Source organism: Triplophysa dalaica, chromosome 7 (genome assembly GCF_015846415.1).
Source record: "Triplophysa dalaica isolate WHDGS20190420 chromosome 7, ASM1584641v1, whole genome shotgun sequence".
Lineage (NCBI taxonomy): Eukaryota > Metazoa > Chordata > Actinopteri > Cypriniformes > Nemacheilidae > Triplophysa > Triplophysa dalaica.
This window is the reverse complement of record NC_079548.1, coordinates 8,107,433-8,134,506: the sequence shown is the minus strand read 5'-3', so window position 1 is coordinate 8,134,506 and position 27,074 is coordinate 8,107,433. Positions and strand designations below refer to the sequence as shown.

Sequence of the window (27,074 nt, the reverse complement as noted above, 5' to 3'; positions counted from 1 at the left end):
GTAAACCGCTTTCACTTACCTTTGTGACACAGTTATTGTCTGTCCAACTGCAGCAGTCAGCCAGTGAGCAAACCCTGCTGTCAGAGCGCGCAGTTCCTTCGGCGTTCTGAAGAGGAAAGAGGGCGCTAAAGAGCAAGAGGAATGAACCAGAACCCAGACAATGCTGAACTGACAACCAGGTCACTGTACAATTTTCAAACCCATGGTCTATATACATTGTAATGTTTAATGTCAAATGATATTAAATATTATTCTAAATATAAAACTGGATATTGGTACGCGCACAAATTTTCCTTGAGCTTCTCTACATTTCCATTGTTGACAGGCAAAAATAAACAATAAATACAGAAACAGAAAATTATGCATGTAATGAACTTTGATATATTACTAAAATACTATAAAAAATAATACATATAATTGTTGCACAACCAGAACGTCTAATTGCCCCATTCCAAACCTCCAAACTATTTAGAAATGTTTGCAAAGATATCAATATTTGTTTGTTTATTTAACGCAAATGGGTATTTTTAAGGTATCATAAACAAATTGCAAAAAACTGAACATATATTCTCAGCAGTTTAGTTCACATATCATCTCAATTTACTATCAAATCGCTGCAGGGCGATATAAAATAGCATTTCATGATTTTTCTCTTTTCATCTAAGATCACTTGGGAATGGGAGACTCTGAGAACTTGGAAATGATTCATAACACTGGGTAGCCAGTCATTTCCATGTCTTAAGTTCATAAAGTAAAATGCAACTATCTCATAAAGTGTTTTATTGCCTATAGATATTGACTCACTGCACAGTTGAAGGATGAATGGCATAGCAAAATCAAAACCTTACAAATGCAATTTTTATGCTTTTTATAGTTTCGCAACATAACTATTTAAGAACAGGAGAATTTCTATTTAACTCTTGGTTTTACTGTCTTTAAGACAGTATATCTTACCTCAAAGAGTCATGATACATACAAGCGCAAACACACACAGCTCATCTGCTTCCAAAATTCTGGAATATTCTCCAGGGTATACATACCAGTCCTTCACCTGGATAATCTTCGTCTCCAAAATTCTAATCCTTCACTTGGCTCCACAAATAATGAAATATTTCAAAGCAATGTAAAAAAGGTTGATGCTGTTATTTGGAGTTGTCCATTCTTTTGCTCTTCAGATGTGTGATGTGCTCTTTAGCACTCAGAAAGCCAACTGAGTTCTTCAGTGAGGTTGGGCTTGGAGGGGAGTTGCTCAGCAACCAGCCCGCTTGTGAATGAGTAGGCATTTTTACATTTTGTTAACGTGTGTGTGTTTGTGTGTGTGGTTGTTTTTTTGTTTGTTTGAAAGAGGCAGAATGTAAAGAGGCTAATGGACGTTAATGTCTTTTGCATTGACCCGTATTCACATAATTAATTTAAAACCTCTTTTTGTATCAATATTTTTGATCTGTCGACCTTTCAAGTTTCAAATTTTCACAGGATTGTGAACAGGGGTTTTATTGCAGATGCAGTTTTTATTTTTACCTTTAGATGGCGCCTTAGCCTTACCAGGGGTTTACCTAATAAGTAGGTTTTAAACGATTGCGGTCTAAATCCTAAATGACAGATTATGGGATGGTTCATCGAAAAATAATAATTTTGTTATAATTTATTTACCCTCATGTCGTTCAAAAACTATATGAATCTTTATGTAAAACACAAAAGACTTGTTTTCTGCAGAAGAAAGAAAGTAGTTTTGGAATGAGATGAGGTTGAGGGTGATTAAATGAAAGAATTTTCATTTTTGGTTGAACCATCTATAATAAAATTGAGGTGCTCTATGAAAAGTTAAAAGGGTTGTCATTTGTAAATGGTATTGTTATAAGAAGTATATGAAAAGATTATGCTGTGATCTAAGTTTTTTAGTCACATTTACTGTCTAAAACTTGGTTTTAAGATATCATTGTGAGTGAGTGATACAAAACCATTTCTAAAGTTATCTAATATATAATTGCACAGCAAACTGAATAGTCACCAACCTGTTATTGACAAAGCTAAGAATGAAAGGATCTGCTAGGAGTATCAATTAGAACATTTTGGTTGGATTTAAATACTATCAGTAAACTATTGGTTAATCCCTTTGTCAAATTCAAAGATGTCTAGCTGCCACTGCCACTGTGTGGCTCTAAAACAGACACATCTTTATTTGTGTGACCGATCAAACAGAGACAGTTAAAACATTTAAATAGATGTTTGTTGTTTTTCCTTAGAGCTTGATCAAAAGTTTTATGTAATCATGTGTAATAATGTGTAATGGTAATGCACCTTCTGAAATATAGAAACAAATGAATAGTACGTCAATTAATTCATTCATAAAATGTAGTTATCCAAGTGTTTACTCCAATAAAAAAGCTTCTTTGAAATGAACATAAAGGTTTACAGAGAGAATGTTGTTAACTCCTGAAGTCTGTCACATATGGGCCTGAAAGAGAAAATGATCAGTTTAGCCGTGTTTACAGATGTGACAGAATAGCCAGTGATACTAATAATACGTTTTATTCCTCTTTATTGTTTGTATCACCAGCAGTAAATAAAATCACTCAAACTTTTGAAAGAGTAGGTCCATCAAATTATCAATCAAAGGCAAACGAGGAGGAAGAGGAAAACGAACCATAACCAGGCAACAAAGTAGCCCAGCAACAGACTCTTAAAGCAACAACGCTTACTTAAAATATTTACTTGCACATAATTTATACATTTTAATTAAAAAAGTATGAGAAGATCACGCCATAAATTTATAATCCTCAAAAGGGCTACAGGAATCCTATAAATCCATATAACTCTTACAGGAGTGTTACTTTCCTGCAGAACATAACAGAGTCACATGGATCAACCCTTTCGGAATAAACCCTGACCTGTTGGGTTTTCATTCAGTCCCAGGATATCTTATGTATATTTTTTGTAAGTGTGGGCAGTGTTTATTAATTCATTTAGTTTTTCAATCTATTTTTATTTATTTATTTGATTTCAGTATATGTATTTCTATGTTGTTTTGTTTATGGAAACGAAGCTGTGCACGCGTTTCCATTAACAGTAAAGTTTGACGTCAGATCAAGAGCATGGTGCTGTGTGAGGTGATGGCCTGTAGGCTACACTATAACATTTCTGTTATTTAAACTTGGCGATGTGAAATGTAACTGTAACGCGGTCAGCAGACCCGGAACACTTTCATAGGTGTGCATTCACTGAAAGTTAATGAATACCCATAGAACGTTTGTCAACCAATCAAACTGAATTATTCAAAAGACCTGTGGTATAATTACATAATAATTCAAGTCATGCATTGGTGTTTTTTAATAACTGCAACTGACCTCTTTTGTTTAACCAGCCATGATGTGTTTAACAAAAGCTGTGAAAGAAAAGTATGAAGGGTCAAAATTTTCCACCCACTCGAGCAAAGGAAAGGTAAATATAAAAATACATAATTGTTTAGATGTGCACAATCATATTACTTATATGTCTATACAGTGATGCACTTCAGTTTACTCTAGAACACTTATCAAACACATCATTTATTTTCATTCCATGTGTTTATGAACATTTAGCTAATCTGTTACATTCAAGTGACCTCTTGATGTCTCAAAAGTTTGTAAAATGTTCACCTTCATAGTTGACGCAGCCATTTCCATCTTCCTGTCCTGCCATCAGTTGGTCTACTTCTGATTCGGTCATCTTCTCACCTGCAGCCCAATGACATGTGAGACCTTCTGCTGGCCTTAAAGTGATACTTCACCCAAAACTGAACATATTGTCATCATTTCTTCACCCTCACGTTGTTCAAAACACCTTTATGACTCTTTCTTCTGTGCAATACGAAAGAAGATATTTTGAGAAATGTCTCTGGGGTTTTGTGTTCATATATAATGGAAGTCTATGGTCTCCAATGTTGTTGGGGCATCAACGTTGCAGAAAAAGTTTGGAATATCACGAGGGTGAGAAAATGATGAAAGAATTTTCATTTTTGGGCGAACTGGTCGTTTAGTCTTGATAGGTAAATAGAAGGATTCAAACTAGCCATGTTTTATTTACCCAAAGTCGCCAGTACGTGGCGAAGTTCTGCCCCCATTACGGTGCCGTTGCCCTCCTTGTCAAACACTCGCAGCCCCTCAACAAAATCCTCAAACGTGCCCTGATCTTTAGACTTAGACACGTGTTGAAACATTGGCAGGAACGTCTCAAAGTCGATCAGTTTAGTGTTCATTTCTAAAGTGAGGATAAATATCAATTTTACAAACACACAACTCGAAAGTTTTTTATGCAATGCCTTGCAACAGTTTGCCCTCACCATCAGGTTTGGGTTTGCCCAGTACTTTGATGACTTCCGCATTGGTTGGGTTCTGACCCAACGCCCTCATGACATCACCACACTGAGAGTAGGTGATCTTCATTTCCCCAGTGGGTGATCTGTCGAAGAGCATGAAGGCCTCTTTAAATTCTGTAAAGATGAGCGAAACATCGTATTAGAAGATGGAAGAGGAAGATGAAAAGCAATGAAATTTTCAAAGTAGGTCTTTTCGATTGAACATATCTTTACCTTCAATCTGTTCGGCTGTAAATTCAATCTAAAAAATAAAACAATTAAATGCTTTAACAACTCAGAATGGAAATACTAGATCATCCAAGCTTAACAGACATATGCCAACTGCTCACTCTCACTCGGCAGAGATACAGATGTTAATAATGCTCTGGAGAAACTTTCCGGAGGTCGTTTGAGAGGTCAGAAATGACCGCTGCTCATTATAGAGACTAAGAATAACAGACGCCTGTTTGAAGACCAGAGGGAATTACAATGAAACCTCATCCATACTGTCCCTGAGAGAAAGGCCGGCCCAGACAACAAGACGGGAATGTTATGCTTTGATATGAGACCCCACGACCGGATAGTTGCAAGGCTATAAGGAGGCACTTTCATACTGGTCTCATTAAACTTCCATCATCCAAACCCCACCTCCGACCATCAGGTTAATTCAATTTGTAAAAGTGGTCTTCGATCAATATGAATATGCCTGCAACAAGACGTTCAGTGGAGGAGGGGCTTTTAAAATCCAAGTTTGTGTGTGTGAAACCTTTTTGCGGCCATATGTTATTTACTTTATTAAATTTATTAAACAAGAGGTATCATTCATGGGATAATACACTATATTTAAAAGAAAAACAATGGAAATAACAATGCTCTTATTAAAAAAATTATTTGAAACTTTTTTTTCATAAATAGACCAAAAGTGGTATCCACCAAAAATCTCTTCTAATCATGAGTTCAAGTTCAAACAAATGATTCCACCCAACATAATACCAAACAAATCCCACCCAAACTTACCGCGATGCTCTTCAGGTCAAATTCGGGCACTTTGGCTTTCTCCGGCTCGGGAGGAGGCGCTGGCTTGGCCGTCTCCTTTTTTGCTTCTTGCTTTTTGGGAGCCATTCCGATGCAACGATGAAGATCAGGACAGACACGTGTGAGATGAGAGACGGGAATGAGAACGATCTTTGAGATCTTTTATACTCTTCTCAAAGCTCCCCAACTGCATTAGAGGGATGGGCCAGCCCATTACAGCTCTCCATAAAAGGACAGGAAGATACGGCATTGAGGGATGAGACTTTACGAGCCATGCCGGGCATGACAGAATTAGCAGGTTAATATAATGCTGATGCTTTCAGGACTGCTCAATCTATAATCATCATTTGTAATTGCTCTCTCAGGCCTTGCAAGATATAGTCTTGTCTGTGATGAATCTTGACAGCTTTTGAGGTTCGGTGTGGGGACATCAACTTGTGATTTTGTTGTCTCTGCATATTAAGATTGGAATATGGAAGTATTTAAGCACATGCCATTTCAAAATAAGATCAAAATGAGAACTGAAGAAATTCTGTACTGATACAGCTTATATGTGTATTGCGCCCTATCAAACAGAACGTTCTTTAGGAGTTTCATTGTTCTAAGGGATAACAGTGATGGATAAACACCTTCTGTCTGCTTACACTCCGCAGCAACTGCAGCCCATTCTTGCTTTGAGAAGCCTTGATGTCTGTCATCCAGGCGCCTGATGTAGCCGATGAGTAACAACAGTTTATCGAGTGGAGATGCGTCCACCTGTTCTCCCTGCCGTCAGAAGCTCTAAAAGGAAAAAAAGCATCTCAGGTTCCTCTGGAATAATCTATATCTGGGATGTGGGAACTGCTATTGTTGAGACTGTCAGAACTGCTATTGTTGTGTTGAGTTGGCCATTTTTTATATAAAGTAAAGTATTGTTCAGCTGTCTACTAGTGTCCAGTATAAAAGTATTACATTGCTGACTCAATCTCATTGTGAGATGAAATGAGAAGCATTTAAATGACCCCAAATGACAAATCTGTCATTATATATTCATTCAAACGCAACCTTGCGTAGTCTAAAAGAGCACTGATTTGTTAATGAATGGTCTTGCATTGTGAAAGCATGCAATGACAAGAGCCTTTTAAAGGGACAGTTCACCCAAAAATGAACATTCTATCATCATTTACTCACTCGCTAGTATCTGTATAAAATGTATTTGTTCTGGTTAACACAGAGAAAGATATTTGGAAAAACGCTTGTAACCAAACAGATCTTGGGCACCAAAATGTACAATGGTAGACAAAAGTGCCCCAGAACTGTTTGTTTTCCAACATTCTTCAAAATATCTTATTTTGTGTTCAACAGAACATAGACATTTATGACGCAATTTGTCTTACTATGGTAGTCAATGGTGGCCAAGATCTGTTTGGTTAAAAGCATTCTTCCAAAGCATTTTTCCAAATACCGTTGTATTCATCATCAGAATAAAGAAATGTATATAGATTTGGAACGACTTGAGACGAGGAAATGATGACAGAATTTTAATTGTGAACTGTTCTTTTAAAATCTGGAAAAAACTGCTCACATCTCACCTGCCCCTGCACATTAGATTGTATTTAAAAAAATGTTTAAAAACCTACTCTAAAATGCTATGGTGAAGAAAATTTTTGAAAATGCTAAAAGAAATTGTAATTTTCCTTTTAAAAAAATCAATGAAAATGAATGATAATTTCCTTGTCCACTTTATCATTTCAAAAAGAAAATCTTATATATTCATAAAGATTATAATACTGCATTTTCCCAGACAACAGGACTGAGATCCAGACGGAAGAAAATTCAATATGAGCCCCTCAGAAGTAAAAATCCACTAAAAATCTCTCTCACCTCCAACAGTAATGGCTTTAATTCTAGGATACATTTCCCTTCTATGCTTTCAGCTCTGGTGCAAATCCCAGAAGACCTTATGAATCACTTAAGACAGCAGAAGCATGTGGTCTCCAATAACTCATGCTATATCTTTCCACATCCAGTGTAGATACAGTGCATTCGAGCCCGTGGCTGTGATCAAGAATGGCATCTCCTGCTCTCGCTTTACTTTCATCTCCTCATCGCAGGTCTTCATCTGTGCGATGCTGCGCTTCACCCAGACCCAGAGATGGAGGGCTGCTGGGGGTGTCTGCTTTCATGTTGTTAAACCCACATGAAGTCTCTCTGACGGTCCAGGAGGACAGAAGTGTTTTCAACATGTAGGTATGTAGTTATGCTGTTTAAGAGTGTGTAGTGTTGAGAAGCTTATATATCTGAGCCTGTTGTTTATATGACAAATTGACTTCTATAAACAGAACAATATACTAAGTAGTGTCAGATTAGTGCCTGTGAACTATTGTTGTCAATAAGAATAAATGTAGAGGAATTACGTGATGAGTGACTTAACTGAAGTCCACAGCTTTCTTTAGTAGTCATCCTTCATTAATTCATTTACTGGAATAGAATAGAATAGAATGCTGGATTGTTTTCAACTCATGGTCCAGTCAAAAAGGGGAAAAGCCATTGAGTTGTAAATTAACTTTACGCTGATGTGCTCATATCAAGATTCTGGTTGTTTCAACACATGATTAGGAAAAATATTGACATTTTCTAGGCGATTGTAACCCAACGATGTGTTTGTCCTTCTTGACCCACTCGTGAGTTTTAAATAACACAGCATTTGAATACAATACAATGCAATAGAGAAATGAATAGCGTTGATCAGAGCATTAAATAAAAAAGAAGAGTATAATAGAATAGAATTCAGAATAGAATATAGAATTTTCAACATATAACTTACAGTAAATAACATAATAATAACAACTTTTATTGATAATTACTGAACCTTCTGGATCAAAGATCCATCTCATCACTCGGCAGACATATGATAGTGTCTGTCTGAAAACAACCTTGACGCTTCCTGGCTTTTGTGCTGAATTTCTGTCTGTGCTCCACATGAGGGCAGTATAACCTACAGTAATGTGATCTGCTTAAACATCTGTGTTGCTTGTTTTAATACAGAAAAGATGAAATACACAATTTCTGTGAACTCAGCATTTTACATTGTAAAATTTAACAAGAATTAACTATTAAGATTATTTGCTATTGTTTTGCCCGTGCATAGTAAAAATTTAAATAAATATCTCACATGAGATGGCTTAACCTATTTATGTGCAAATACTAGAAATACACAATTGGAAATTTGTTTTACAATTGACTGTCAAGTAACACATTAAAAATAAAGGGTGTTTCAGCTGGTGGAGATTATCTCACCATGTTTGGAATGAGTCCCAGCATCATAGAAAGATGTCAATTAGGTTTATATTGTACAAGCATTATCTGCAATGTATTTAAGACCGAAGACACTGAGTGATTTATAATTAAATAACAGCACTTCAAAATCTGTTTAATATGTGACTGAAAGCCATTGTATAGACTTGAGAACTGGGGTAATGTGGTAAGATAGCACTTTCTAACAAAAGGATTCAATATGAACTGCGGGGATAACCAATCTCTTCATGAAGGTCTCTGTTAATATGGGTAGTTTCTTTCTGAAAGAAAGAAGTAATTATAAAATACAAACAAAATAATATTCTATATGTCATCATTACCTTTAAGACTTTAGTTTTATCATTTCATCTGCCGTTTTCTGAAGTGAAGGACATTTGTGCAAACTGTCAATTGGACTGTGGTTTACTGACAGAGCTACAGTTTGTAATTCTGCGGGTGTCTGTATATATTCAAAAAATATTTCAAAATATATTACACAATTTTACTATCAAATGTATTATCAAAATAACTATGTCAGACAAGCTGATATTTATATAAAGACGGATACACAGATGTTCAAGGGGCCTTTTTTGTGTTATGATCCCAAAAAAAACTGGTTTTAGAATCTGTTAGGTTAATACATCAACCGTGTCAAAAGTTTTCTATGAGTAAAAACGTGACATATCTGTTGTGGTTCAGTGTGAAACTTTGTGGGAGGGGCTTAACAGCTGCAGTTTAAAACGACTTTGGACAGATGCCTGAGAGAAGAGAGCCATTTAGTATTATTACTGTAATAGATTAATGTCTAGACAGTATGTGTGAAGAGTTGTCGGGTTAGCAAGCCGATACTTTAAGATGCTGCAACTTTAAGGTTCCTTCCAGATTTTGAAGTGTATTTCCCCACATAACTAGATTTCTTGTTTCCTAATAATAAATACTAAACATTGAAATCCAGTTTGTATTTTTTTATTAATCTTACTATGATAAAACAGTCAAGTTTTAGGCAAATTATGTTCTGTTAATGACCAGCAGGCGATGCTGTTGTGAAGCCTGTATAAGATCAAATGACAGGTGTCGAGACAGGTGTCCTGGCAGGGAGGGAAGTTCATGCTCAAGTGTGTCAGTCAAGAGTACTACCTCATCATTAACGTTTAAACCAGTTTTCCAATTACAGTCTCCTAAAAATAATTATCATTCACACTGTTTCAAGATCAATGAGACATTCATCACTCATCGTTTCCCATGATAGCCTATAATTCACAGTATAATAATACTGACTTGTTTTCTTGGATCTGGTGTCCCTGGTACATTCCTGAATATGTATGCCTACTCTACAAAAGCCTTGTTTGTCATCGATAAAATCTTCGACCTCTTCCAAAATCTACCACAGAAACACACACTCGAGAACAAATTCAAAGAAGGTCTTGTCATGCAAATGAATACACACTATTCATTTATATTTCCAGTTTTCATCCCCAGATGTCCAGACATGACTTAATGCGATGCATAGAAACTGTGCATTGTACTGCGTCTATTACACTCAAGGCACGTGACACAAAGAAACAACGTGACTGTTTCATGCTATAAAACAAATGCTTAATGGCATGTATATGTCCTCAAGAATAACCTCAAATGTAAAGTAGCCCGATGTGTGTGTATCAAAGCTGTTTCTCATAATGGACGTGTCGTGCGTAAAACTTGTGCGCCATGCCGACTACAGTGAGTTGGCTCCTGTCATACTCCACCAGAGGACATAAATGAACATGCTTTCAGAAATAAACATAGATTACCTTCAAACGGGGATCACATCTAAACACCCCGCGTCGTCACCGGCGTGCGCACCGAGCACTTCTCCATTTGATGCGCACGGTTACGCGCATCGGCTCCATCACCGCACCACTCTCAATAAAACCAAAATTTATAGGAATTTATATATTTTAGGGTGTAGAGTATACGTACATTAGCCTATGTTAAAATAATAAACTCATAATACCAAATCAGGTTGCAAACAGAGCCCAGAAGGCCCTGTTCCATCTACAGCTGCAAACAAATTCAATACAAATATTTTTTTAATAAATGTAATTCTTTAACTATACCTAACATACCCGAATTAACCACTATAACTTATTTCGTTGCGTTTACGTGGATATTTAGTGTTTATTAACGTCTGATCATCAGGCTTCTTTCGGCATGATAGGGTAAAATCAGTCATACTGCATTATCCGTAAACATTATACCGTCTCGTACAGTATTATGTATTGAATTCATAACCCGATTTTTATCCCCGAAGACGCGTGAGAGTTTGGAGATTTGGCCGTGTCACAAGTTTAAAGCGAAGTTATGATCGTACCTGAGACGTTTCTCAGGTTTCATACAAGACACCCGTGCGTAAGCGACAGCTGCCCCGGAGCCTGGACTTTCTCCCAGACGAGACTAAAGTTTCGGAGTGGTTTCAACAACACTAACCTTCGGATCTGAAATAAAGGAGAGCGGTTTTCCTGCTGAACAAGGTAAAAAGATCACTGAACTGCTTGTCGTCTTTAACTGGTAACGGCTTTAGTTGGGTTGGTGTAGTGTTTTTGAGTTTATTGAGCTGGGCACTTGTCATTGAACTAAGTTGTCCATGTACCTTTAAAAGACACAGAAATAAGCAGTTGAATAAGGAGCCAAAAATTCTTATTAGTCTTATTGAAAAGTATGGCTAGAAAATGTCATGATGTTTTTTATTTATTGCGTGTCGATATTAGATATACTGTACCTGTGAAATATGCTATAGTTCTGTCATGTCATTATAATATATCTCTGTTATGAGGTTTGTGCTTTAACTTTGTTGCTAGAGTAGCCTAACAAACCTCTTTAGAGTTCCCTTACAGAGCCCTTTTTTGTTGGTTTTGATAAATACAATTTGGGCCAGTGAAAGAGTAAAAAATGTTGAGACTTTAAAGTTAACACTGACAGAGTTAAATAATGATTTTTCTATAATAAATGTACTTCACGTAATTACATTGGTCATGATATACCTACAGTCTCTCTGAATGGTACACCTAAATCTGTACCATTCAGTTGTGTATTTCTTGTTATTTGGACAGTGTTCCTCTTCAAGATACTGCTTACAGAAGAAGTGTTGTCCACACTTTGTTTACATTTGCAAGAATCAGCATATTTTTGGAAGTGTGAAACGTTATTTCCAGATTAGTATAGATATGTACAGGAATGTGCAAAAAATGTAAATTTGATGCATCCATTTACTGTAAACAGAAATGTAAAGGCCACAGGATTATTTAATGCACACAAATGTTTGTTCATGACAAACCTGGCCTAAAGAAGGAAGTCTAAAGCATTAAATTCTTTTGTTATGAGTTTCTACTTTGGTTCCCATTGTTTCTTTAGTTTTCAGACATTGGCTATTTAAGCACATCTTGCAGGTGCAGCTAAAAGCAAAGTTAAAAGCAGTCATTTGTCAGATGCTGGTAAGTAGCGTGCAACAAAGCATGCCATGTTAACGTTGGCCGTGTCTTGAAATGAGAGCGATCAGTCACGATAAAGGGACTATATGCGGGTCCATATGGAGCCATTATTATATCAGAGATTACAGAGGAAGCAGTTATATGGTCAGGGCTCATTGGGTTCAGCGCTTGTGCTGCTGAGTGGAAGTGTGTGGCACTGATGAAAGTTTGTTGTCGGTCTCCAAAGAAAATCTTCAAATCGTTGCTGTCCTTGCAAAACCTCGGATGTTCAAATTCGCTGTTTTTCAGGAAATTTTGGAAATATTTTTTATTGGTTAGATAGTTACAAAACACGGTGAGAAACATAACGGGTGAATAGTGATAATTTATGACAAAAAAGCTTCACAAAATATGCAGATATTTGGTTTCAGAAGGACAGTAGCGATATCTTGATTTGTTGCCTTGGAAGATCAGGCAAGTTCATTAGGTGTGTACAGATATGTGCTCATCCGACTCTTGATACAATAAGAAATCTGTTCATTGCAAAAACAATAAATATACACATTCCATTTTATTTTCTTTTAACAATAAAACAACAACATCAACAGTATATTGAAAGCAATAGATGTTGCGGGCCGTGTGTTAGAGTAATTTTACTACGGTAACAGGATGTTGTTGGCAGTGCACAAAGAGTTTAAGCTGTTTACTGTTGCCAAGCAACTTGGCTTGTTAATATAAAATTAATTTGATGCGCACTCACAGGTGTGTTTTACAACAGCTATGAATGTAGCTCATTCAATCAGAGTTTTGAACCAGGAGTACATGTTTTATGAATCATGTTTTGGAAATGATCAGAGTTGCAAGATCTCTGAACTCAGAGCTGAATGTGGAAATCATCCGGTCAGAAATCAAAGTAAATCAGAATTATATTGGCTAATGTCAAATATAGCGAGTGAGATTGCATGCTGGTTGATTAGTTTGATGAAAGTTACCTCTTCTCCTTCTGAATTTAATCCAACTCAACTAAATGTAATTGAATAGATCAGAACTGAACCAAAGATGGTCAGTGGATAGTTTTGAATCGACATACCGAGTATACTGAGAGAAGTGGGTTTATCATTTACAACTAATGTACTCTCGCTCACTCTCTCACTCTCTCTCATACAAGATTTCCACTTCATGGCTAATGCCGTTTCACCATGCTACAGGATCTCCATGTATAACTGAGTTGGGGGAGTTCCCTTTGATCTGGCCATTAGAGCCGGCATTCTGTCTCCACTTCCATCTCTCAGTCGAGATATTCACCTCCAGAGACATCCGGCTCTCTGGACTCTGTTTACAGACTTGCTCAACTCAGATGGTCTAATGTACAGTATGTGTGTACGTGCGCGTGGGCAAGCGTAAATGTCTGTATATGTCTGTACTAGTGTATCAGTGTAAACAGATCAATGTCAACCACCTAAACATCTATAGGTGGATACTTCCATAAAGTTTTATGCATTATATAAACAATTTAACTACAGCATTGCAGTAACTTTACCACTGTGCTTGATTTGTTGGGGCCAGAAGGTCCCACCCGTAAAACTTTATCCAGGGACGTGTGAATTTGAGCAGTGACCCTGGCATCAGCTACAAAAATTCTGGTGTCAACTCTACTGCTAAATCAATCACCTGCTCTCTGGCATGGGAGGTTTGGACTGTGTTTCATGAGTGGATGGCTTCATGAGCTCTGAGAATTGAGACGATCAATGCACGCTTTTAAACCCCTTTCCCACATCATCAACTCCCTTATGCTTTTTGTCAGGTCCCACTGAAGCTTGCCACATCCCCGCCAGGCCCGTACCGCATGTAAGGGAGCCTCAGGGGGCCAGGTCACCCCCCTGTCCCGCGGGCCTTCATTAGACACACAGATCAGGTTGGTCTCAGTCTCGTATTAATACTGCTCAGCAGACCAATCTCCATTTAAGTCCAGACCCTGGCTCGCAGACGTGACGCCTACGCTCCTCACAAACTGTCAGATTGCTCGTTGGACTTCGCAGACGATCCGGAGATCAAAAGGTCCTTAAGGACACAGGAAGTGTGTGATAAGACTGGTTGTTTATTTTTGTAAAGATTTGAAATGAACTATTGTACAAAGTCTTGCCAGTCTAGGCTGGCTTTTCTTGTTTTGGTGTTGGTCAAGCGTTCACAACCTTTTATGTTAAGAATTTAGGACACTAAAGGTATAGTCAACCAAAAATTGTATTAAAAATTCTATACTCACCACCGTGTCTCAAAAACCATGTGACTTTTCATCTCTCATGTAACAGAAAGGTCAGGTGACAGATTGGGTCACCATTCACTTTCATTGAAAGAATGCAAAATGAGAGCGGGTAAATGATAAATGCATTTTTGGGTGAACTATCCCTTCAAGAACAACACATGTGTTTAGGCTTCTTTGTGCCAATCATTTTGACATTGTCATTCTCTTGTGATCCCGTTGAACCCCCTAAGCATCCCAAACCCAACATGTGCAGTTGACCAGCTACTCTCTGTTTTTCATCAGGGTCAAGCTCATGTCAAGCTGGATTGTACATGAAAACAGGCACATTGACAACAGCTTTACTGTTTTAAAACACCCCCCTCTATTTTACCTTCTGGTGGTAACCAGTCTGTGACATTTAAAATATGTCCAGTATTTTTGTTCTTCTTCATCTTGGAAGTACTGAAGTATGTCGGGGTTATACATCTTGACACTGAGGCAAAGGGGTGATGAAGTTTCTCACCACTAGATTTAATTTGTTTGACAGTCTGACTCATGCGCCGCACTAGGCAGATCATCACATCTTCCGTTGCCCTTCAGTGCTGAAAATCTATACCGTGATTACTTAATAAAGCTGCATTAATGGTATACATTTCTTACTTGGAAGCCTCAGATCATATGCCCAGAGATGTGTGCGCCATTGATAAGGTGTGCGCCTGACATTGTGGATGCTCATCTAGATTTATTTGGTTTTAGACGAAATGTTATTGTAATGGTATAATACCGTACAGTGTGGTCCAAAGATCTGAGCACTTGAGAAATGCATCAAATTTACATTCCCAAACCATTTTTTCTTAATTGACATAATAACGTCTTATCTTTAATCTCAGACTTAATAAAAGTGTTTATAAACAGGTACACTGTATTTACAGTAACTGTGTGTTTGTGTGTGTGTGTGTGTGTGCATGCATGTATATGTGTGTAACTGATGATTCAGATCATTTATCATTTTCATCATTAGAAAATCAAGTTGTGAGTGTGCTGTAGACAGGAGGAGCACTGGATGTAAAGTGATCTGTGCTCAGGACTGCAGCATGTCTCTTAGGCCTGATCTTTTGGGTTGATCGTGTTCTTGGCTCGCTGGGTGAGGTCTTGGTTCTCCTGCTTTCTTGGACTCCAACACTGAAATTGGAGTTGAACAGAATGATAAGCCATTGAGTTGTTCGAATGTTAACCCTGATAGCACTTCTAAAGAGACAAGTAGAAATTATGAAGCCGTGCTCCAATACATGTATTTGTATTTAAAGGAACAGTTCATCCAAAAATGAAAATTCTGACTTTTTTATTTACCCTCAAGTTGTTCTTAATCTGTATAAATGTCTTTGTTCTGATGAACATAGAGGAAGATATTTGGAATAATGCTTGTCAACAGTTTTTTGCCACCATTGACTACAATTGTAGGAAAAAAAAAATCTCTGTTTTGCTGAACACAAAAGAAGATATGTTAAAGAAGTAAGAAAGCAAACAGTTATGAGGCACTTTTGACTAACATTCTAAATTTTAGATAAGAACCATAATGCAGTTCAACATCGTTCACAAATCATCACTTTGTTGCTAGAAGTTGTCGATGGTGCTTTTATATTATGCTTACAATTACAGGGAAACTTTGTTAAATAATCCCTCTCCCAAATTTAGAAAAGTCTGCACTCTTAATGATAAAGGTTGCTAAAACCTACTCTCTTGGATTGTTTTTTCCAAAGAACCTTTTTATTGCACATACAGTTTTTGAGAGAAGTGGGAGAAGATTCTACAGAAAAAAAAAATCGAATACAGAAATGCTTCTTTAAGAACTTTTGAATGAAAGGTATTGGTGTGAAAAACTTTTTGTTACACCTTTACTTATTTTTTAAGAGTGTGTGCTTAGAGAAAATACTGAGGTCTTTGTAGTAAAAATGTATAATTTTGTTCTTGATCAGGCTTGATATTGTAAATTTCATGTTCCATACATGAATGCTGTGTTTAAATGCAATAGCTGTTGTTTAAAATAGAAAAGAAAACATCTCAGATCAACAGTTAAAGCAAAACAGGGTGGTTACTCATGTCAAATGACATATGTGGAAATACTGCTATGTCTATGTCATTATAGAACTTGTCAGACAGAAAAGTTAACCTAAATATCGTTTTCCTTACCATCTTGCAATGTTTAGGAAAGCACACTAAAACATTGCTAAAGCTCAATAAATATATGGGGAGCATTTAGATCCATCATTTTATTCCCGTCACACAGGGTGAGAACGAGTAGAGATTGTCTAGCGTCAGCGTGTTGAAGTGTGTTGGGGGTTGAGGTGAGATATGACTTTTTGAGAAATGCAAAAAAGAAGAGTAAAAAGAACATTCAATAGCTGTTTGTAAATTCTGAGCTGTTTGATTCTGCGTTGCATAATAATAAACCCAGGATGGTGGACGAAGGAAAAAAGGTCAATTATGAATGAACATAGGTTTCATTTGCTATTTAAAATAATGAAATACTTGTGAATATGTGGCTTGTGAATGTATGTGTATTAGCATACCATCATTCTCATATTAGATTGAACTCTATTGCAAGTACATTTCTATTCGTAAGAACCCTATGAAGTCTATAAGGATGCTGCCTATAAGGAGCAGCGAGACAGCTCACTAAAAAACAGCACTAGCGCATACATGTGACAGAAACCAAAAGTGAGAAGATAAGTTAACAAGTAGTTAAAGCGGTTTGTCCTTTACAAACGTCCTTTACAACCCCACTACGCTCTCTGTGTGGCGTCTCTTTATCAAAGCTATAAGTGATTTTATGACAGGCTGCTGATGAATGATCGGAACTACATTTCATATCTGTGAGCTCGGTCGTGCTGCCCGACCCATCGGCGACTGGATGATGGGCTTGTATAGTGGCCACTCATAGCTGTCACAAAGTGTTCTGTCATAAACACGGTTATGTGACTGTCCTCCATCAGCAGTAGGATTACTCAGAGCTTCTGTATATATCTCTATATGCTGAACTACATTCAATGGCCTGACTGTGTGGATGTGCTGGTATGTGGCACCTTCTGCTGTTGTACTAATAGCCAAAATCCAGTATAAGCTTCTAAATGTTTTGGAACTGGGTCACAACATGTAAGAGAATTTCTCAATTTAATTTCTGTAAAATACTTCAGAAATGTTAGAAACACTTTACAATAAGGTTGTATTTGTTAATTTACTACATTTACTATGTATTTTTTTTATTAACAATTGTTAATATTTTTAATGCACCATGAACCACCATGAACAAAGATTTATATGTAAAACTATATTGCTCAGTTCTTGCTGAAGTTAACAGCTTTATAGTTTTAAGTGTTACCGAAATGTTTGCTAAATGAGTAGATGTGCTTGAAAATAGCGTAATAGACATAAAACATATTTTCCCGTCAAGCTCAATTTGTAAGGGCATTAGATTCAAATTCCTGGAAACATACTAATAAAATGTATATCTTAAAAGCCCTGTATGTCACTTTGGATAAAAGCATCTGCTAGATCCATAACTGTAAAAAACGTGTGAGCATATGTAATAACCAGCTTTCATTTGTGAGAGAAAGGGAATGTGTGGCTCAGTAATTGAGCCGTAAGCCCTCCACATGACTTGAGAAGAATAAATCACTTCAGTTCTCAAACATCTGCCCCCTTCTGCACTGAACTGCGTGCTTTTATCCCTGCTTGGTAATATTTTCACCTCATTTGGTATCTCTGTTTTGCTCATGAGTTTTGCTATGTTTAATAAAAATACTCCCTTCCTGTAATTTATCTGGAAAGTTATTTACAAAAGACATATTCAATCTTTTTCGGCTAATGAGCCCTTGTTGGATAAGGGAGCAGTGACCCATTGTACATATTATATAAAATGAAGCCTGGTATGAATGATGTTTATTACGGAACCATACAAATGATTATACATATTTTATGATGCTTACTTTACCTGTATAATAGTAATGAGGGAACGTTTTGCTTCTAATAGTAATACTTCTCATTTATTTACTATCTCATTAATTCCAGTTTTTCAAAAAAATATTTTATATCAAACAATAATTTGAGGATCATTTGCACTACCACTACAGACACCTGAGGGTTTACAGTTTTGATGTTCAAGACCCTTGATTTACAATTTCTTTTTATTTGCTACTTTTTGTTATTTGACTCACTGATTGACCATCATCCAAGTGATATTCCCCACTAGTTCATGCTTGAAAACACGTTAAACATTTTGCCATCTGAAACATCACCCTCTCTGTTTATTGTTAGTTGGATGATTCCGTTCTTTTTAGTTTAATGACCTGTTTTGATTGCGTCTCTGTCAAGGAGACGCTGGTTCTCAGGTCTCACCTCGGGGTCTTTAGGTTTACAGTGTTTGTTACATGGCGACTAGTCAGTAGCAGAAACTGCTGATGTGGAGCTCTGAAGACCTGGTTGGGCTGTGAGCAAGACACAATCCATTATAAACATTAATGACTTGTTCATTAACTGTCACATTTACATTTTCATAAGTGTAAGATTTGATTTGTTGACGCAGACCCATTGACTCATGCGTGTCCAAGAAAGAGTAAAAATAGAATTGTAAATAAATGAATGCTATAATATGCTATCATTTGCATTTGTTATTGATGAATCAATTTGAAAGTGATTTACAGTGCGTTTAAAGGAACAGTTCACCCAAAAATTAAATATGAAGTCATCATTTACTCCCCCTAGAGTTGTTCCAAATCTGCAAAAATGTATTTGTACTGATGAACAAAGAGAAAGATATCTTGAAGAATGCTTTTAACCAAACAGTTCCACCATAGACTACCATAGTAGGAAAATTGCTTTATAAATGTTATCGTACTATTGAACATAAAAGAGGATATTTTGAAGAATGTAGGAAAGCAAACATTTTTGGGCCCTTAAAGTGTGCCTGATCCTAAAGAAAGCAGAATGCAGTGGAGCTCAATAGTTGTGAGCTCCCAGTGGTCATCTGTCTCTGCCATCTGACTTGAAAGATAACCTTTAAAACACAGAATGTAACTAAATAATCATTAAAAACATCAGCAGACCACTCATTGAAACATCGGGGGGAAATAAGAGCAGTTGGGTGTAGTGTATATTGTTTAGCACCTGAGTAAATACCATGCAGGCTTATTGAGTGGAAGGTGGGCGGAGTTGGAATGTATCAGGAGGCGGGGCTTGTTTATCGCTACAATATAAGTGTGCAAACGCATGGCAAGAATGAGTAGACTCACCAGTAACCTGACGCCGTAGCGTGCGCTGATAGCCCACGGCAGCTGTTGAGGTACCACAGTGTCGGTTCATCACATCTACACCAGAGTCCCGACCGTCACTTCAATTCACAACATATTCATTGAATTCACTTAAGGGCTATGTGAAAACCCAAGCACCTGTTTACCAGGGGGTGTCGGCCTTCCAAACATAACAAACCCTTATTAGTGACTAAGTTGTTCCTAACAGAACAGGTGAGTTTGTGTTATGTAATAGCCGAATGACCCAAGCTTGGCTCTCGACCACATTTTAAAGATGGGCATAAACACGAGTCTCAACACCCAGCGAGCAGATTCTAAGTTTCATATGTCTTCTGTCTAGATTTAATAGCTGTGAGATTTTGCATGTTGAAAAGACGTCGGGGAGCAGAAAGCTGGATTTTTTTTGGGATAATTAGATATGTAAATATATTTTAAATGAACGATGAATGACTAACTGTTAACCCACTGCAAAGTGTTTCATCTGACGCACGGCCCTGGACTTCAGTTAACTTCCTGTTTATGGGTCTGGCTAGTGTTTAATATAACTATCTGTACTAAACACACACAAAAGGGATTTTTGTCTGGGACTTAATACTGTCTATAGATTTTCCATGAATTGCTCAGTTCTTGAAACCCCTTTGAACTTTTCTGTCGTACACTGGCTTTTGGGAGAAAATAAAAACTTTGTGTGCAGAGCTGTTTAGTTTTTGCGTGCGGGTGGCGTCTTTTCTTGATCCACCTGGATGGGAAAAGTAAAAATTGCCCACAAAGATTAGCAGTCAGTCTGATCATTGTTCTTCATTTGGTTGTGAGCGTTTAACACTGAGGAAACAGCTGTCATGCCTAAAAGAGAGATAAATCTGATCGAGGTTTGGCGTTGGAATCGTTCTGGTCAACCAAACAGAGCAAAGAATTTAAAACTATGGCCTCATCAACTGTAAGAAAGAAAATATTCACATGCTTGATTAGATAGTTTGATAAACATCACTTGATAATGAAATGGAATTCTTTGGAATTCTTTTGAATACTTTATTTGGTGTCATGCATTAATATTAATGTATTGTAGTGCAAATGAGAGTGGTGTGAAAAAATTGCAATGCTGGCAAGATTGAGTAAATGATGCCAGAATTCTCATTTTTGGGTGAACTATCCCTTAAACAATATTATGCAATATTATAAACATTTTATTTTAAGGACCATTTCTTTAATTTCATCTTTTGATTTGACCACGTAATTCCTCTTAATCCCTGTAGGTCACAGTTGAAGGACCCGGAGGCGGTGGCATCTCTGACCCAGCAGAATGCCAAAATGGCGAGTTTACTCCCTCCTACAGGCACAGATGTGTTCCGGCCCTTCACTCAAGAGTCGCTCGCCAAGATCGAGCGATGTATGGCAGAGAAGGTCGTCGAGCAGGACCGGATGAAGGCTGAAAATATTGAGGTGGATGAGGACGACCTGCCCAAACCCAGTAGTGATTTGGAGGCAGGAAAGGTCCTGCCTTTCATCTATGGAGACCCCCCATCAAAGCTTCTCAATGTGCCTCTGGAGGAGTTGGATCCATATTACAGAGCAAAGAAAGTTAGTGACAATGTATTCTTTCAATTTTTGATGTCCAAAAAAGATCACATACTGTATAGTGTTTAATATATTTATATATATATATGGTCTCATTTAGGACAGGCAAAGGCCAAAGTGACTCAAGGTTTTAAGGTATATTGGAAAATGCAAGAAAAAAAACACAGATGAGATCTCTTAAATATCTCAAAAAATGTTGTCATAGACATCAATAGATCAAACAGAGAGCAAATCCATTTCAGATTCTCATAAGAAAGACTCAAATGTTTTCATTAGTTTTAGATTGAACTCAAAAGTCTGCAAATCAATAGTATTGCCTGTTTCTCTGTTTTGCAGACTTTCATTGTGATCACCAAAGGAAATACAATATTCAGATTCAGTGCTGAACCCGCCTGCTACATTCTGAGTCCATTCAGCCTCATTCGACGATTTTCCATCCGAATACTCATACATTCATATCCTTTGGAAAACAATGAAGACATGTGTTAAGAGTAGATTTTTTAACATTTAATATAGGACAGTAAGTGTGAGATTTGTGTTGCTTCCAAATACTGTAAGTAAGAACAAATCAAATTGAAAGAGAGTAAAGTATTGAATTAATTTACTTTACATTATGTTTCAGTTATAACCACAAATTATCCTCTAAATGATCCTTTACTCCAAAGCAAATTGTTCAGCATGTTCATTATGATTACCATCTTGTCAAACTGTGTGTTCATGACCCTGAGTGACGCACCAGCCTGGAGCAAAACAGTAGAGTAAGAATCACATCTCCAAACACAGTTTCCCAGAATTCCACAAATGCACCATTTGAGATTGTTGGAAATTTTATTTTTCTGACGATGTCTCCATTTTCCCTGTGCCATAGGTATGTTTTCACTGGCATTTACACCTTTGAGGCAACGGTAAAAGTGTTAGCCAGGGGATTTTGCATGGGTGATTTCACATTCCTTCGAGACCCGTGGAATTGGCTGGATTTCATAGTCATCACCATGGCGTAAGTATGGCCCCTAATTTAATGAAAAATTTCTGAATAATCCAACACCATTTTGTATTATTCCCAATCAATTAAAGTGAATAGGGACCAAAGTTGTCTGTCCCTGATGTTTAGTCAGTAATGAAAGAAATGGAAGTGAACTGTCCCTTTAAGAAATTGATCTTAAACATAAATTCTTTTATGAATTCTCAATTCATTTAAATACCAATTTTTACATCAAAATGAAACATATATACTTCTAAAATGTGACACTTCTTAAACTTACATTCTTAAATGTTGCCATTTAAACTCTCCCTGTTGTGGTCAACAGCCAATGGATGTATTCACTTCGTCGGTAACAGCTTGTGACTTTATTTTTAACATTGGTTCCCGTAATCAGATTCCTCACCGAATACTTAGCATACTGTGTGACTAATTCGTTTATGCTTAGTCAGGGTATGTTGCTCATGAGTAGAAGTTTGGCAACCACATTAGACAGAGGCAGGGCATGAGGTTCTGACATTGTGAAAATACCCACTTAGATGTGAGAGGTTAGAAGTCAACATGCTTACAGCATCACCGAACCATAAGGAGGCCCTTGTCCTTTGAAAACAACCCATGTTCTCAGTTTCTCCATCAACCTCTTGAACGTCCACCTTCACTTCCCGTTCACAATCACAGATCGGCTGACTGAAAATATTTATCCACTTGTAAAATGAGATCACTTTCCAGACCTATTTATAGCAGTAAATCTCAGCTTCACACTTTGGCCCTTACTACAACAGACTGTGGTTTTGATAATGAATGTGTATTTGTACATTGGTAGATAATTGTTTATGAAGTAGGTGATACCCGAGCGACAACATGGAAGTGACATAAATTGCAATTCATTGACTGGCCGCAATAGAGACTGGCTCCAAAACAAAGCAGAATCTCATTGAGCACCATGTTAAAATGACCAACTTTATTAAAGAAAAACACATGTTTACAGCTTGGTACAAAAAAACATTTTGGTCTCTATAGCTAATTTTGCCCTTCATGCTGGATTTTTTTATAAGTCTTCCGTTTAAATATGTCAAGTCTTACAATTCTGCATAATTAAGGGCGTGGCCATTTCACCCAAAAAGGAAAATTATGTCATCATTTACTCACCTTCGAATTGTTCCAAATGTGTATAAATTTCTTTGTTCCGATGAACACAGAGAAATAAATTTGGAATAATGCTTATAACCAAAAGGATCTCAACACCAATTGACTACCATAGTAGGAAAAAAACAACAGTAGTCAAAAGTAACCCAGAATTGTTTGTTGTCCTACATTCTTCAAAATGTCATCTTTTGTGTTTAACCTACTATAGGAGTCAATGGGTTTTGAGATCTGTTTGGTTATAAACATTCTTCCGAATATATTTCATCAGTAAAAATAATTTCTCTTCACAAACCTACGGGTGACGTCACACTTAATCATTCAGCAGACACTTTTATCTGAGAGTTCAGGGAGAAATAAAGTGATATGTCATACAGAAACAATATTACAATAGATGCTAATAGCAAAGTTACTAGTTTCAACAAAAGCTAGAAAAATTCCTGTTGAGAGAAAGAGAGAGGGTTAGTTTTTTTTCTCATTTGTCTGTCGAGTATTCACTGAAGAGATTGGTTTAACTAGTTTTTATAATGTTGTGAGAGATGTGGTTGACTGGAGTGAGTAAAGAAGAATGCGATTTACTGCCATTTTGAGAAGGCAATACATTTAAAATGACATTTTATTCACTTGGCTGACGCCGCTCGTTTGCTGAACACAGGGTTCTTGATGGGGTGTAGGAGTGTAGGAGGGTGTGATAGTATGCCGGTGCAGATCAAGCGATAGTCTGAATCTGATATGGGTTTCAACCAGTAGCCAATGGAGAGAGATGAAAAGGGCTGTCACATGAGCCCTTTTGGGCTGTTGTAAGACAAGGGGCCCTATTTTAACGACCTGAAACGCAAGTGTCAAAGCGCGAAGCGCAAGTAACTTTGTGGGCGGGTCTCGGCGCTGTGGCTATTTTCCCGGCGGGATAAATGGCTCTTGCGCCCGGCGCAAATCTAAAATGGGTTGGTCTGAAGTAGCTTCATTATTCATAGGTGTGGTTTGGGCCTAACGTGAAATAAACCAATCAGAGCGTCATCCAACATTCCCTTTAAAAGCGGGTGCGCAAGTTCCATTATGGATTGCTATTATTATGGCGTATTTACCAGGCGCAAAAATATGAGCAAGCTCAACACAACTGGTAAGTTGAAGACTAAGGTTTTTAATGTACTTACATTATGGTAAAGGTGATTTCACAGTCTTTTTTTCAGTCTTTCAGTTTTTTCAGTTTTTCAGTCGATTTTTTTTCCTGGTTCTTGACGGACAAACCAATATATGTCTTGCCACTATTGGGCAAAAAGGTCTGATCCTTAATTACTACAATTAGCCTGAATAATTTGTAAGCTAGATTTATGCCTATTTTTTCACATCTTCGTGGCACACCACAATGATTTCCGTCATCTCATGTGTTAATATTTTTTTAGTGTAACAATTTATGATTTGCAAAAATAACTGTTGCATCTGTGTAGATTACATGAGCAAAGTGTATGCGCGTTGTGCACGCTATACATTATGGTCAAGCATGCGCCCTTAAAATAGCATAATGAACAACGCGCAACGCGCCACTGACTTTAGACTAGGTTTTTTCTGGTCAGTGGCGCAATTGTTTAATGGAACAGCAAAATAGCACCAGGGATTGTTTGTGCCGGAACACGCCTCTTTTTTTGCGCTGAACCGCTCCGGGAGCGCAAGTTCATTCACTAGTTTAGCGACGTGCTTCTGTGGAGGGAAAAGCGCGCTCTGCGCGGGTGCAAAATAGGAATGACACATGCGTCGGTGTACAAAGTCAATTGCGCTGGGTGCAAGATAGGGCCCAAGGTGTGCTGCTGCATTCTGAATCAGCTGGAGTGGTTTGATAGCCTTTGCAGGAAGACCAGCAAGGAGAGCATTGCAGTAGTTCAACCTTGAGATTACCAGGGCCTGTTTACCAGATTACCAGGGTTTTGAGATTACCAGGACCAGCAAGGAGAGCATTGCAGTAGTTCAACCTTGAGATTACCAGGGCCTGGACAAGGAGTTGTGCCGCATGATCAGTGAGATGGGGTCTAACCTTTCTAATGTTGAATAAGGCATATCGGCATGACCGCATTGTCTTTGCAATGTGATCATTGAAGGACAGCTGTTCATTAAATATGACTCTGAGGTTCCTGGCTGTTTTGGTAGGAGTGATTGTGGTATTGCCAAGTGGACGGTGAGATCGTGTTGCACCGTGGGGTGTGTCGGAAATACAAGTAGTTCTGTATTGGCAGGGTTCATTTGGAGGTGAGGTTCTTTCATCCAAGATGAGATGTCTTCTAGGCAGGCTATATTGCAAGCTGCTACAGTGGTATCGTGTGGGTGAAATGAGATGTAAATCTGGGTGTTGTCAGCATAACATTCACATGAGAAGCCGTGTGCCTGTATGATAGGTACCAAGAATGTTGTGTAGATGAAGAAAAGGAGAGGTCCAAGCACCGATCCCTGAGGGACCCCCGTGATCATGTGGTGAGCAGTGGACAGCGAGCCCCAAACATGACACTCTGAAGGATCTACCGGAGAGGTAGGATATGAACCAGCGGAGAGGAGTGCCTTGGATTCCTAGAGATGATAGGGTTGCTAGCAGTAATTGGTGATTGATGGTGTAGCAGAATCAGGATGGAGGATTTAGATTCTCCCTTGGCTAGCCACAGAGCTTCTGTGACCGATTGCAGTGCAGTCTCAGTTGAGTGGTTTGTTTTGAAGCCGGATTGCTTGTCATCCAGTAGTTTATTCTGGGATAGGTAGGAAGACACCTGTATTCGCAATAAATGGAAGGAGAGAGACAGGTCCGTAACTTTCGGTAATAGAGGTGTCCAATGTGGGTTTCTTGGGAAGGGGCGTGACCTGGGCCTGTTTGAATGTGGATGGTAAAGTGCTGGTGAGCAGGGAAGTGTTGAAGATGTGTGTTAGTGCTGGTGTGAGTGTGCTGGATATGGCGAGGAGATGGGAGGGGATTGGGTTAAGGGGAGAGGTGGTGGGGTGGTTTGAGAGAAGTCTGGTGACTTCAGTGTTAGACAGTGGTCCGAAAGAGGATTGTTCAATGTTTGAAGTGAGGGTAGTGTGTACCGAGATCTCAGGTGCTGAGAATTGTTTGCTGATGGATGATGTCTTTTCAGTGAAAGAGACAGCGAAGTCCTCCGTAGTCAAAAATCAAGTGGGTGGGGCAGGAGGGGGGCAAAGAAGAGAGTTAAATGTCTTGAAAAGCTGCTGAGTGTTAGGTGCATTGCTCACCTTGGTGGTGTAGAAAGATGTTATAACTGTGTTAACTCTAGCAGAAACAGATGAGAGTACTGGTAGTCCCTTAGGTCAGCAGGATTCTTGGTCTTTCTCCATTTCCTTTCTGCAGCCCTGAGTGTACTCCGTTGTTCAAGGAGGATGTCAGACAGCCAACGGTAGGAGGGGGTGGCGCGAGCTGGAGTGTTACACTGCGTCAACGTTTTATACAGTCTATGGTGTAAGATCAATATATTATTATTTCTGGTATTTGATTTTCTCTACAGATGTTAATACAAAAATAACATCATTGTATAATTTCTTTTCAAGACTACCTCACTACTTGTTTAGAAATCAATTGATTGAAGTTCGCAGACATAATCACTATAAATAAGTTACGAGATCTGGCGTCCACATGTCAAACAGGAGTCTCATCCGCTGTTGGTTTATAGTATACACATAATGGTGCCATTTGGCTTCTGTGATTGACTGTTGTCCTCAAGCTAAATATAGTCTACTCTACACT

The 27,074-nt window shown here is 38.0% G+C and overlaps 3 protein-coding genes across 3 annotated transcripts in view; 1 reads left to right on the top strand and 2 right to left on the bottom strand.

The window, feature by feature from the left end:
• Positions 1–1,196, bottom strand: part of maptb (microtubule-associated protein tau b) — a 28,430-nt gene extending 27,234 nt beyond the window's left edge. Inside the window, exons 1-2 of the mRNA XM_056751976.1 lie at positions 1,041–1,196; positions 20–125 (exon numbers count right to left, since the gene is read on the bottom strand). The gene's annotated coding sequence lies outside the window, so the exon portion shown is untranslated. The remainder of the gene's footprint in view (positions 1–19; positions 126–1,040) is intronic.
• A 1,185-nt stretch (positions 1,197–2,381) lies between these two features.
• On the bottom strand, positions 2,382–5,485 carry myl4 (myosin, light chain 4, alkali; atrial, embryonic). Its single transcript, XM_056751977.1, has 7 exons — positions 5,354–5,485; positions 4,571–4,598; positions 4,322–4,462; positions 4,066–4,239; positions 3,639–3,716; positions 3,348–3,385; positions 2,382–2,458 (listed from the first exon to the last, which is right to left on the bottom strand). Exons 1-6 carry the CDS (start codon positions 5,456–5,458, stop codon positions 3,357–3,359), a joined length of 555 nt encoding a protein of 184 aa, XP_056607955.1. The 5' UTR covers positions 5,459–5,485; the 3' UTR covers positions 2,382–2,458; positions 3,348–3,356.
• Positions 5,486–7,491: 2,006 nt separating this feature from the next.
• The window catches only part of scn4ab (sodium channel, voltage-gated, type IV, alpha, b), a 37,819-nt gene continuing 18,236 nt past the window's right edge, over positions 7,492–27,074 (top strand). Inside the window, exons 1-5 of the mRNA XM_056753819.1 lie at positions 7,492–7,596; positions 20,895–21,219; positions 21,553–21,673; positions 21,887–21,974; positions 22,085–22,213. Of these exons, the coding sequence (XP_056609797.1) occupies positions 7,535–7,596; positions 20,895–21,219; positions 21,553–21,673; positions 21,887–21,974; positions 22,085–22,213 (725 nt within the window). The 5' untranslated portion in view covers positions 7,492–7,534. The remainder of the gene's footprint in view (positions 7,597–20,894; positions 21,220–21,552; positions 21,674–21,886; positions 21,975–22,084; positions 22,214–27,074) is intronic.